Source organism: Atta colombica, unplaced genomic scaffold (assembly GCF_001594045.1).
Source record: "Atta colombica isolate Treedump-2 unplaced genomic scaffold, Acol1.0 scaffold125, whole genome shotgun sequence".
NCBI classification, from domain to species: Eukaryota; Metazoa; Arthropoda; class Insecta; order Hymenoptera; family Formicidae; genus Atta; species Atta colombica.
The window spans coordinates 3,035,842-3,049,232 of record NW_017259212.1 but is presented as its reverse complement, the minus strand read 5'-3'; the positions used below and the strand labels follow the sequence as shown (position 1 = coordinate 3,049,232).

General features: G+C 31.4%; 1 protein-coding gene across 1 annotated transcript; it reads left to right on the top strand.

The window, feature by feature from the left end:
* Positions 1 to 1,554: 1,554 nt before the first annotated feature.
* LOC108694826 (endoplasmic reticulum aminopeptidase 1) lies at positions 1,555 to 11,624 on the top strand. The gene is made up of 15 exons (XM_018204500.1): positions 1,555 to 1,802; positions 4,784 to 4,996; positions 6,604 to 6,759; positions 6,902 to 6,981; positions 7,389 to 7,485; positions 7,563 to 7,645; positions 7,729 to 7,934; positions 8,068 to 8,248; positions 8,458 to 8,683; positions 8,796 to 9,373; positions 9,453 to 9,687; positions 10,067 to 10,472; positions 10,561 to 10,703; positions 11,005 to 11,360; positions 11,466 to 11,624. Exons 1-15 carry the CDS (start codon positions 1,652 to 1,654, stop codon positions 11,622 to 11,624), a joined length of 3,270 nt encoding a protein of 1,089 aa, XP_018059989.1. The 5' UTR covers positions 1,555 to 1,651.
* The last annotated feature ends 1,767 nt before the right edge of the window (positions 11,625 to 13,391 follow it).

The window sequence follows — 13,391 nt, the reverse complement described above, 5'->3', positions numbered from 1 at the left end:
TTTCTATATGTATATATATATATATATATATGTGTGTGTGTGTGAAAGAAATAGAAAAATATCATTAAAGAAATAATGTTTCTTTAAATGTATTTTTTTTTATAATAATTAACATTTTTAATAATAAAATTTCTTATCAAAATGCCGCACGAACAATGATAATAGCGGATGAAAGCTATTATCATTGCGTGCGCAAATATCGTTCATAATGATCGCTATAAGTCGGATCGTAAAATTGCTTTTATGTAGACCTTGAACAGTGATATAGTTCCGTACGTTCTATGATAACAATTGACAATTTCAGATACTTGTTCTCATAATTTCATTGTTTGCATACATATCGCGCTAATTATGTTCTATGTTTTTACTCATTATGCGATTAAATGGTAAGCGTGTAAATATTTCATATAAATATTAATGCTGCGAATTATGGAAGCGATATTTATGCAAGGAAAAACATAGTCAATAAAAATGAACAAATTGTTTTGCAATAACATAATAAAAAATTAAAAATTACAGCGAGGTACTTACAAAAACATGTTATATATGTTATATAGAAAAATAATAATAAAATTTAAAATTATAAAAAAACATTTTATAAAATATTTTATTGTAAATATTTTTCCTATTACTTCTGGCTTTTTTATTATGAATAGATCTCCATTCTGAAAGTATTGATCCAACAGTAAAGCTTGACGAGAATAACTCTTACTACCTCTATTAATATCTCTTTTAAACCACAACCTTAGTATACTTGAATAAAAAAATTATAATAGATAATTCTTAATAATATTGCAGATGTAAGTTGATTGAACGTCCAGTAACTTTTGACAAAGAAAAACATATCGTATTTAAAGTTAATCAACGACATGGAGAATACAAAATAGAAGACTGATTAACTGCTGTCTATAATTTATAAAAGTTATCATGAACTTCTTTAATTTGTAATTATTCAGCCTCGCACAAAGAAACATATGTTCAATTTATAGAAAAAAGATAAAATCTTCGAGCAGCGACGTCAAAGTATCTATATCTTTCTATATCAAAGTATCTATATCTTTCTACTTTGAGTTCAACATGAGATTATATACGAAGAAAGTAATAAAATGTTATTAATTTTTTATTAATTGATGTGCACTACCTTGAAGAAAACGGTTTGATCACGGATCACATTTGTCGATCATTTTTATACAATATCTTTTTCAAATAAAACTGAATGTTTATGCGCAACATATCGTTATATCGGGACCAATGCGAATGCTGTCGACATAAAATATTTGTACATGTACAGATGTACTGTGCCGATGTGTAAATTTAACTGAGACTATCAAAAGAATAACTCGATATAATTTTTGACATGAACATTACGTCCAATATAGGAAAAGGGCGATCGATACCATCGTGAGATATCGTGAGAATATTTGAAGATGGCAGAAGATCTGTGACTCCGACATTTATTTTTCGAGTATAAAGTAGCGATATAAAGTAGCGATAATTAGCAAAACGTCAATCAGCAACAAACTCGAAGTATGTCATTTGACAAACAAAGCGCTTCAGAAACAAAGAAAAAAGTTTCTTCCGCGCGAAACTCCGATTTTGCCGAATAAAAGATCGGTCGGAGTAGACGAGAAAATAGAAAAGTAAAAATAAAATGCCGAAAGGAAGTCCAGGAAAGGATAGCAGTGAGAATATTCAATTGGAGCCTTTGTCTAGGACGCCTAGGCGACATGAATCTACCGATCCTGCAGAAATAGACGTGAAGGCACCGTTAAGACATGCCGCAAGAAAAACCTGCGATTCAGGTACGTAACATTTTATTATAGATCTATTTTTTATTCCTGCACTAGACTGCATTAGAATTCTTTCTCGCTTTCGTTAAATATACCTATATCATGTTTCAAAAGTGTATAGGTATTAATTCAGTCTCACAGAAAACTGACCTCTATACTTTGTTAAATTTTTTACTACAAAGTGCTAGATATATTATGTGCTAGATATTTATATAAATTACATTATGCAAAAACATATAGAACATAATATAATCGATAAAAAGATATTTCAGACGAAAAGATAAAAAACGTACAATAAATTTTATTGATTGGCTGCGTGGTTTTTGCGAGAAACTGTTTCAGGTAGAAATTGTGCACGCGCATTTTCATTGATTATACAGAATTTAGATCGTAACGATCCGCATGATATATTTAGGGTATTTACTTAGATTGTCTGTATGCACGTGTTCTGCTCAAATAATTCTTGTGATTTCATATTATTCAAATTTAATAAATTCCATCTTAACGTGAATACTGCTTAGTTAGATGTTTGAGATAACGCTCTCTTGATGTTCGCGTGACTACATAGATTGCCATACATTTAAAATTTGCAAATTGTTGCCCTTCGTGATTACTCACGATGCAAATCTTACTTAGGAAAATCTAAAGATAGGTATGGCCTTATATGACTTATAAGGAAGAAAGCTTTCGAATTTACGATCTTCATAGTAGTTTAATATATCTCAATTCTTCTCTTATTTATCGCGTCCGCGTGTTTAGCTGATTACCGGAAGATCCACCATACTAATAGTACGTGTTCTGAAAACCGTGTTTCCGAAACCAAATTGACTGAGAAAAAGATCGACGTTTATAACGCTAGCCGATCCTTTCGGGACACGTAACTTCGACGAACATATTGCAGTCGGAAAGGGCATGAATGTTTCAATGCGTTTCGGCCAACGTCGGAATTCGTTTGACCAGATACGACATATATTTTAAAACAACACGAAATTCACTGCGACCACAAAATATCTAAATATCTAAATAACTTATATTATACAACACTTATCTTTTTCGTAGTCGAAGTCTCTCTGGAGCAACGAGAAAAAAATACAAAGGGTCATAAGTTCAAAAGTTCAGCCATTTATAACATTCCTTTTCTCCATATTTGTCAATATCAAAATTAGTCCGCATATTAATTTTATCGATTCACAGATATTTTCGCTAACGTATACTGAAATTCTTCTCATAAAAAATTAATTTACAAAAAAAATATAATTTTATCTAATATTAAATTCAATAAATAACTTTATTTTTGTTTGTATCTCTCTTTGAAATTAAATTAATTATATGTCAATATATAGAAATCATATTGCTCAACTATGTCTTCTCTAAAATGATGTTAAACATTTTTTTAATATTTAATTTTTAATTTCTGCTGAATTAAATTGTAAGAATTCGCATCAAAAAAGCTTCTTCTATCTTCAATAGAAGCACAAATGTTATTTCGTAAATGAACGTAATGCGATTGTCAGAGGGGTTGCGTGGAGAAAAGAAAATCGATATGGACCCCTCGAACAAACTGATCCATTTGCGCGATTCTGATCTCAAAAAGGTCACATATCTCATACGGAATTGTAGTTATATACATTTGCTTTCTGTTTATACATTGTGAAAACAGCTTTCTATATGTATAGTTTTGTTATTTATTATAGTTTAATACAAAAGATGAGAGAAATTAATTAAAATTGTATCAATACAATATCAATTTATTAAATATTATTATACAATATTACTGCTTGAATATAATAGGATCCAAATCGTAAATAATTTCTGTTACATTTCGAAATCATAAATTAAGTTCTTGTATTATAAATGACTTAAAATCAGAAAATGTAATAAAATCACATGATCATTACATGTTATAAATACATACATTTTTTTTTGTAATCTTGGCAAAAAAAACATATAAAAAAGAAGCTTTCATGGAATTACACATTTTCTTTAATACACAATAAAATCAACTTTATTAATTTTTCAAAACTCGTATTAACGGGAAAAAGCAATGAAAAGAAATGATAGGTAGTAAATCTTTTCTTTGCTTTTATAAAATCAAAACAAGTATTAACTGAGTATAAACAATTTAAAAGTGTAACATAAAGACATCCTAGCATTGGATCAAACTTTGTAATATCAAACAAAACGAAATAAAAAGCCATAAAGCCCCTGTATTGCTCGGTTGATTGCTTCCACAACTGAGACCAATATTACGATGGGCCACCTACGGAGAGGTTGCAAAGCATAGATCAGGGATGGCGCCACCGTAATGCTAACCACCCCCAACTCACGAGGACCGGCAAAACCACCCCCGTAAAGCAGTCCACTACCAGGGGGTTTGGAAAGCCGCCATTTCTGCCTAACTCCGCAGTAGCTATATCCCACGCCTTTAATGCCAATGAAATGTCAGGGAATGCCGCGCGCTATAGACTCACCGACGGAGTCGGAACGCTCAGCTTAGGTTTCATAAGCTCGCGGTTCCTCGCGTACTGGCGGTACTGGTTCTTCACGGTAGGGTTGATTGCGGTCGTGCTGCTTGCGGTGGTGTTGCATAAAGTCCGAGTCCCGGTTGTGCTCGGTGCATCCGTTACGCACGAGTCAGCGCGTTTACGCTGAATGAGTGACGTCGGTCGTTCGCGCGTCATTGCTCGTGTTTGATTTCTGATGTTGCCCATTAAATCCCACGCATATCTCAGAAGCGTGCTATCGATAAAGCGTTGAGATTACTGATCGATCTTATTCAAACGTCTAAAAAAAAAAGATAGACGCGACCTAATCCGGTCACATTGCTGCATTTGCGAGTAGCGAATGATAGAGAGACTTGAGCCGATAGTAACTGATACGGCTCGAATGATCGCGGCGGCACACGCGAACCGGCTTCACGGTGAATTAAATTCCAAACGGCGTCTATTAAAGTCGAACTTCTTCCTCGTTGAAGCTTCAAAAGCAATTTTGAGACGACGGTACAGTGGCGAAAGTTCGGTCAAGGGAAAAGCTACGAGGCGACGATCAAGCATCCGCGCAAATACTGGCTGAACAGAGAGAGCCGCTCATAAAAGTCGCCTATGCCTCGAAAGACGGTCAGGTAAAAGAACTCGTTCATCGGAGACCGCCGCCGAATCGGTTCGCGATGAGCGAGCAGGATGTGGACGATGTTGCCTTTCTGACAGGTGAGATCTTCCTGCTGGGTGGCTTGTTGGGGAATAAAATACGATCGCGTGCCTCTGACATTTTTTTATTTGATACATATTTACATACATACTATACCTAGATTTCTTTTCTATAAGAACTCGGTTAGATGGCCCACTTACAATCCTCCACGAGTTGCGAATAGACTATAAAGCACGTGTGTGCGATCAATAAAACGAAAGCTCCCTCTGATCTTTCGAATTAAAGCATGCACACTTCGTTCTCACCCACGCGCTTGTATCATAATCATTCATGGCTTTTATTATTGAGGTCTCTATTAAGGTCTTTTTATTGAAGCAGAAATAGATACATATAACGAGTTGATGTTATCGATGATTTCATTGATTTCGTTGCATGTATCTATGTATATGCATGTGTAAAAAAATATATTTGCAAAAATATTATACATGTCACAAACGTCATATAATTTATACGAATTATCTGTTTTCAAGTTTTATAGATTTAAAGATTTTATTTGATTGTTATTTAAATTAATAAATTTCAATAAGAACTAAATAAAATAAAGCTAATGTATTGATACTACGCAAAAATCTCTAAGACAAATCTTTATTTAAAAAATATTTATTTTTAGAATAAAATTCCTATATCATAGCTTAAAAATTTGACTACAAAAATAATAAATTAAGATTATCCATATTTTGAACAAAAAAAAAGTATAATTTTAAAAAGATTACAAGAAGCATTAAATACATATTCCTTAAAAATATTATAATTTTAATATCAAATTTTAAAAAATCTCAAATCTTACAAAAATAAATATATATTTTTTTTTACTATTTTAGATGGAATTATATAACATTCATTTCTATATACAAGTTTACCAGTTTAACATATTTCGTACGTTTGTTAAATTCTAATTACTTTTAATTAAAATATATAAGAAATAAATATTTACATATTTAATTGTTTTAAATATAAATAAAAATTTTAAAAATTAAAAACGTTAATATTCAAATTATTAAAAATGTTATTACTTCATTTTTTGCATAAGTTAAGTGCACTAGTTATTCTGCATAGTCAACAATGCAAAATCCAGGTCAAGAGCTTAATCGTGAGGAGCGAACTTTTTATTGTAGTATAAGCATAAAAATATTAAATTAATAACCTTAAATATAATTTGTAAATTAAATTCAGTTAAACAATATGCAAATAATATTTTTTATGTACATATATATGTACATAATGAAATTATTTTTTATAAATTATATGTATATACAAAATAATTAAAATTTGAGAATTTTTATTTAAAATGACTTATTTTTATTTTGTAATTATATTAACTTCTTATTCCGATTTGTTGCGTTGTGAGAATGATACGAAGCTGATAAAGAAAGAAATTTATTTTGATTATATATTAATAGCTATGCAATGAATTTTTTTTTTTTACCTATCTAATCAATTAAAATTGATTATATTAAAATTATATTAAATTAATTATGTTAATCAATTAAATTAATTATGTTAATTAGCTATAAATTATATATGCGCAATTATAATTACGGCGAATTTATACAAAATTATATGATATTGAAGCGAATTCCTTTTTATAGGATTTTCCTTGTTTCAGGAGATAGCAGCGCAGGATTGCACAGACGTAACTTTTACGAGCGCGCAAATGAAGTCGTTAGATGTTCTGAGAGAAAGACTTACTGCGTACTTTGTATTTGCTGCATGGTACTTCTTGTCACAGCACTTATCATTGCCTTGGCGCCTTTGCGAACTGGTATTTAAATATCAAATCTCTATCTTGAGCGAGCCTCGTATTCTCAAAATTTACAATATTAAACATCATAAATTTAATTTTTGCAGATTACGTTTTTCATATTTATTTCATATATTCAAACACATATTATTTCTCTCTTTAGGCTGCGTTTGTTCCGAAGAAGGCTCAAGTAAAATTATGAATGACGAAAAGGATGCTGTGCCTCGGATGGAGAATGGAGAGGTACGCACATTTAAATACATGTGAAAACATTAATATGATTAATATTATATATTTAAGACGAAAAATTGCATATATCTTGTTTGCTTTTGAAAAATTTTTCTATTTGATTTATTGACAATGGTTATACAATACTACAATATTTGTTTAATTAAATAATATATTTTTTATATTATATTTTATTAAATAAGCTAATTATGTGTATTTTGTAATATTTGTAATATCGTAAAATTAAAAAATCTACAAAATATAGAAATTTGGAAAAAAAATTTGCTTTAGAATATGTTTAATTAAAGTAAGGCTAATATACATACCGTACATAATGAAAAATGAATTAGTAGATATAATTATGGCAATAAATATTATATTTTTTATTTATTGAATTTAATAAATAATGAGAAATTTTACAGGTGTTTCCATGGGATAACATAAGATTACCTGCTTTCGCACATCCTACTAGGTATAATATTACCATGCATCCAAATCTTACAACCTTAGAATTTAGAGGTAAATTAAAAAAATTTTGCGTTTCAATAAAAAAATATTTCATTTGTACGTAATAAATAGTTTGCTCTCATTTTTAGGACGAGTCACAATTGAATTCTATGTTGATGAAGAGACCAAATTTATCGTCTTCCATAGTAAAAATTTGACAATAAAGGAGCAAGTAAGTTACGATCACAGTACACAGTACGTGTACAGATTTTACAATGGTAGTTTTTGTATAATTTTTCGAGAGTTGACTTTTAGATAATGAAAGAGGGTCAAGAAGAGCTGAAAATCGCGAAATTACTCGAATATCCGAAGCGTGAGCAGTTATATTTGGAATTGGAGGATTCATCGTTTCGGAAAAGGAATAATTACACGCTATTTTTGAGTTTTAATTCAACATTAAATTCTACTGAACTCAAAGGGTTCTATTTTAGCAGTTACATCACGCCTGAAGGAGATTACAGGTAAAAATTATTATTATTATTATTATTATTATTATTATTATTCCCTTTACACAGATAAATATTTTCTCATACGTTGCTTCATAAATAAAATTTAATAAGACTGGGCTTTTCAATTTTTTTTTTAATTTTTTAGATATTTGGCTACAACTCGTTTCGAACCAACATACGCGCGCATGGCCTTTCCATGTTTCGATGAACCACAATTTAAAGCTAAATTTAAGATATCAATATATAGAGATAGATTTCATATTGCGTTATGTAATATGCCTGCGATAAATACTGAGGAGGCTGGATTTTATTTGGGTACAAATCTTGTAAGTACTTTAGTAAGTAAATAAATATGTTATTTAATTAATGTTACTTATTTAATTTAATATGAAAGCTTCATGATTGACATCTCAAAAATATCATCTTTTTCCATTTGCTGATCGTAAGCATAACAAATCAGATTATTGCAATTATGGTATTATCTGCGAGTGACCATATTTGCATCAACCTGATTCAGAATAATGTTGCTTTTCAGCTACGCGACGATTTTCAAGAATCTGTAGACATGTCAACGTACTTGGTGGCTTTTGTAGTATGCGATTTTAAAAGAGTTTTCGAATTAACAAAGAGAAACACATCTGTAAGTGTATATGCCGCATCGCATATGCTTCCGCATATGGTATATGCCACGACCACTGCTACTCGTATTATGGATTACTTTGAATCTTTCTTTGGCATACCTTATCCTTTGCCAAAGCAAGGTACGTTTTTCAAACAAAATATGGATACTTATGAAAAAATTATTAATACTTTGTATTTTAATATTTTATAATATATATATATATTTATATATATTTTTTTTTCTGCGCTTAGATATAATAGCAATTCCTGATTTTGAACCCGTTGCTATGGAAAATTGGGGCCTAATTACTATTCGAGAATCGTTTTTAATGTACGATCCAAAAGAAACACCTACAGAAATACAAGAATATATAGCCGTTATTATGGCTCACGAATTAGCTCATCAATGGTTCGGCAATCTCGTAACAATGAAATGGTGGAATGATCTGTGGCTGAATGAAGGTGCTGCGACGTTTTTTGAATACAAAGGCGTGAATCATATTTTTCCTGAATGGGGCATGATGGATTTATTCATATTACACAAAACGCAACGAGCACTTGAACTCGATGCACTAGCCAATAGTCACCCTGTAAGCGTATTCGTTGAAAACCCCATTGAGATAGAAAGCATATTCGATACGGTTAGCTATTACAAAGGTGCTTCCGTCCTCTATATGTTGGAAATAGTTTTATGCGCGTGTGCTTTTCAAAGCGGACTAAATGATTATCTAAATATGCACGCATATGGAAATACGGAGACCAATGATCTGTGGGAGGTTCTCACAAAACATTCTAAAAATTCATCTGTTAGTACAGAACTTGATGTGAAAGTAAGTGCAATAAGTATGTAAGAATAATTATTTCGCGCGTTTTTACTGCATATATTTAATACAATTAAATTGTATATAGATTATAATGAATACTTGGATCCAACAAATGGGCTTCCCACTTGTTACCATCATTCGTGAAGATAATACTATCACAGCGACCCAAAAAAGGTTCCTTGCTTCACCTCGAGAAGGAGCAAATATTTCGCATCCCAAGTCACCCTTTGACTACAAATGGTACATCCCGTTGCATTGTTATACAGACAAGGATGACTCGACAGAATCTTATACGGAAGTGTGGATGAATATGACCGATGGTAATAATTCAAATTTATGTCTATTCAGAACTTAGACTTATATATATAGAGCGAGCGCTTCTGTTAAAAGCTGATCGAAGGAGAAGGAAGCATGTAACGGGCAATCTCTAGCTTGTTTCTGCTGCTCTTAAATCTTCTTTTTTTGCACAAAGATAGCATGTCTATGGACATTGGAAGAACGAAAATAATAGAATATAACTATCCTTCGATACATATAATAAGATATAGCTAGCTCCTCTTCAGTCTTATCACGCAAGCTCTTGTGTGAAAGCGCAATCTGTATATGTAAGTTTATGATGCAGAAGACACATACTTTTGCTACATCCGATTTCTACAAATCCTGATTAAGAAATTAACAATTATTTCATATTTTATTTAGCAACTTTCGACATATCGAGTGATGTCGATTACATCAAATGCAACATCAACCAAACTGGCTTTTATCGAGTAAATTACCCGAAAGAGATGTGGACTTCGATCATTAAAATTTTGATAAAGAATCATACCAAGTTCAGTCCGGCAGATCGGGCGAATCTCATCGACGATGCATTTGCGCTTTGTGATGCGGGTGAGGTGGATGCTTCAATCCCATTAGAACTTTCGCTTTATCTCGTCAATGAAAAAGATTATGCGCCATGGGCGACCGTACTTCGGTATTTGAACTTTTGGAAAGACAGACTGGCCGAAAGCGCAGCATATAAAAAATATACCTTATTCTTTAAACAACTGATGGGTCCAATTACAAAATACATTGGCTTGACGGATGAAGGCTCTCACTTGAAAAAGTATCGTATAGTATTTAAAAATCTTGCTAATTTTTATTAGATATTCACTGACTAACAGGACATTAATCCAAGTTTTATTTTAATGTAGATTATTGAGAACAGCAGTACTAAAATCCGCTGTTGAATTAGAAATGGACGATGTAGTGAAATCTGCAAAAAGTCTTTTTCAAGATTGGATATCAAAAGATACACGCATCGCACCCAATATACGGAAAATCGTTTATATGGCAGGTAAAGAAAGGATATACTATTTATATAAAATGTTTATATAGTTACGTTTATATAGTTATAGATAATATAATAGCAATATAATTATATAGACTGGTATTCATAGACTGTTCTTATATTTAAAATCATCTTAAATGCACATAAATCAATCATAGCAATCTTAAATCTTAAGTCATAAACCAATCGGAACAATATAGCATCTTAAGATATTAATTAAGATAATGTTGAGAAATAAGAACCAACTATGAATATCAGTCTTAGAGAAACGCAAGTAAAATAATTTGTAACACTAATATGCTTGTAGGTATCAAGTTCGGAGAAGAGGCTGACTGGCAGCATTGCTGGCAGGTTTATCTTAAAACACAAATTCAGAGTGAAAAATTATTAATGTTGCAAGCTTTAGGCTCGACAATGGATCCTTGGTTACTTAAACGTTACCTTCGACTATCACTGAATCGAAATCTGTTTAAAGCACAAGAAGTTAATACTGTCATAACGTCTATTGCTGCCAATCCACACGGACATTATCTCGCTTGGCGTCACATTAAAGCTTATTGGTCGCAAATAGAAGCCTTATATGCAAATGAATCATTCTCAATAAACAATCTCATACTTAGCGTTGTTCCTGACTACTTCATTACAGAATATGATTATCGCGAAGTAAGAAGAAGTCATTTCTTTGAAATTTTAATTTCTCAAAAATAATTGCACTTAATTTTTTAAAATTATACCACAATAAAAATATTTTATAATTTCTTTTTGTAGGTTTCGGAATTCTTCAAGCAACGCGACGTTCGCAGCGCTAACCGCACCCTGCAGCAAAGCTTAGAAATGATAAAATTCAACATTCACTGGGTAAAAATAAATGCGAAAAGCGTAAATGATTGGCTCATTACATATTTCACGAAAATGAATGCAAGTTAACCTTTGATCATTAGGAATGAACTGATCAAAATGAATTGAAATTTAATCGTATATTCAATTGTACCATTATGGCTAATTTTTCTACAATTCTTATTCGTACATTTTTAAGAAATACGTGATATAAATTGCGAAATATTCAATTGTACCATTATGGCTAATTTTTCTACAATTCTTATTCGTACACCTTTAAGAAATACGTGATATAAATTGCGAAAAGTGAGATTCTCGATTATTTAAAAAGCAAAAAGAATCTCAAACGTCTAGATATAAATTTATCGATCAAAAGTCAACCATTTTTGTCAGTTTCATTATAGGAAATCGTTTCCGCAGGCAAATTGAATTTAAAAGACGATAACTCTTGAACGAGTTTAAATCGTATTTCTTTAGAAAGGCGCTTAAACTTATCCTGTATAAAATTTGTTATAATTTGCTTGCTGGAAAGGATTCTCTAATAAGTCTATAAGAGAGAAGCCGAATTGTTTATATGTAATACATTATACACCGATTTATACACACTTTTGAAAGTATTTATTTAACATGCACGCGGTGCGGGCCAGTCGAATCATTAAGTATAAAAAGACATAACGAGAAAAAAGACATTGTTGTTCCTAAGATAGTCATTGATGTTCGGCAGATAAGAAATAACGACATACGCCTATTGGCATTAAAAGACCGGCTTCCAGCAATGTAAGATTAATGTTAATCGATTTAACTTACTATTTATCTTTTTGTAATCCTAAGTATTAGAAAAAGATGAACAGGAAGTTAATATTTCTAATTCTAAAAATTAGAATAAGATATGAGTTAAACCGAGATAAAGTTTATCTTACATTGGAGGAGTCTGGCTAATCTCTCGAGTTTGCTACATTTTAATGTAATAAAAAAAGATAATCATTTTCACACGATGTCCAAACTCTACATTTTTTATTCATTATAATACTTTATTACTACAATATTATTTTAACAGGGAAAGTCGAGCTTGCGACAAAGTCGCAAGCTCGACTCTCCCTGTTAAAGAAAACGCCCCTGTTGAAAAAAACGCTGATTACATATTATATTATTCACGTACGTCCTATGCATAAGTCTGCGACGTAGCAGATATTTAGAAGTAATAGAATTATTATCATGACTGTATGAGCAATCGTTCGACACATTTAAGTAGCATATCAGTGTATGACAAAGAGAGGCATAATACGCTAAATCTCTCGGGGTCTATGCCACAAGCACCGTCCAGAGAGATATGGCGGCGTTAAAGATAAATTCGGTTGCGAGAGCCAAGTGGATATATGTCAAATTAATTGTAATTAAAAAAAAATCGATGTATATCATGTGTATCGCATATTCGTGTTTGCTAAAGGTTCGCTGGATGCGCAGGATACGTCTTATATGAGATGTTTTCCATGCGAAGTATAAATAGAGAATTGAATATTTTATTATGAGAAAATAAATAAATTTATATAATCTAAACAACGCTTTATATATACATATGGTGTGCATGTATTAATTTATATAAGACAATGTGCCGTGTTTTTCATCGAATGCTTTGTGAAAATCTAAATGCTAACGTAAATAATCAATACTGGACTTATGTAGAATCTTTTCGTCACGGTTTTCAAAGCATTGCATTTAGTTCTGGAAAATTCTGATCAACAGTAATAAATCTTAATTTGAAATAGGAGAAATAAATTTCGCAATGCGAACGACACCTGAAACAAATTCATTATATTTTTGTCTGTTTATCAATCGTATAATTAACTATTTGGACAA

Bases quoted from the DNA above. Each gene is read 5' to 3' on its own strand.
- LOC108694826 (XM_018204500.1), top strand. From the start codon at position 1,652: ATGCCGAAAGGAAGTCCAGGAAAGGATAGCAGTGAGAATATTCAATTG. The intron at 1,803-4,783 runs GTACGTAACATT...AGCAATTTTGAG, and splicing joins AAGAAAAACCTGCGATTCAG to ACGACGGTACAGTGGCGAAA. The intron at 7,646-7,728 runs GTAAGTTACGAT...GTTGACTTTTAG, and splicing joins ATTTGACAATAAAGGAGCAA to ATAATGAAAGAGGGTCAAGA.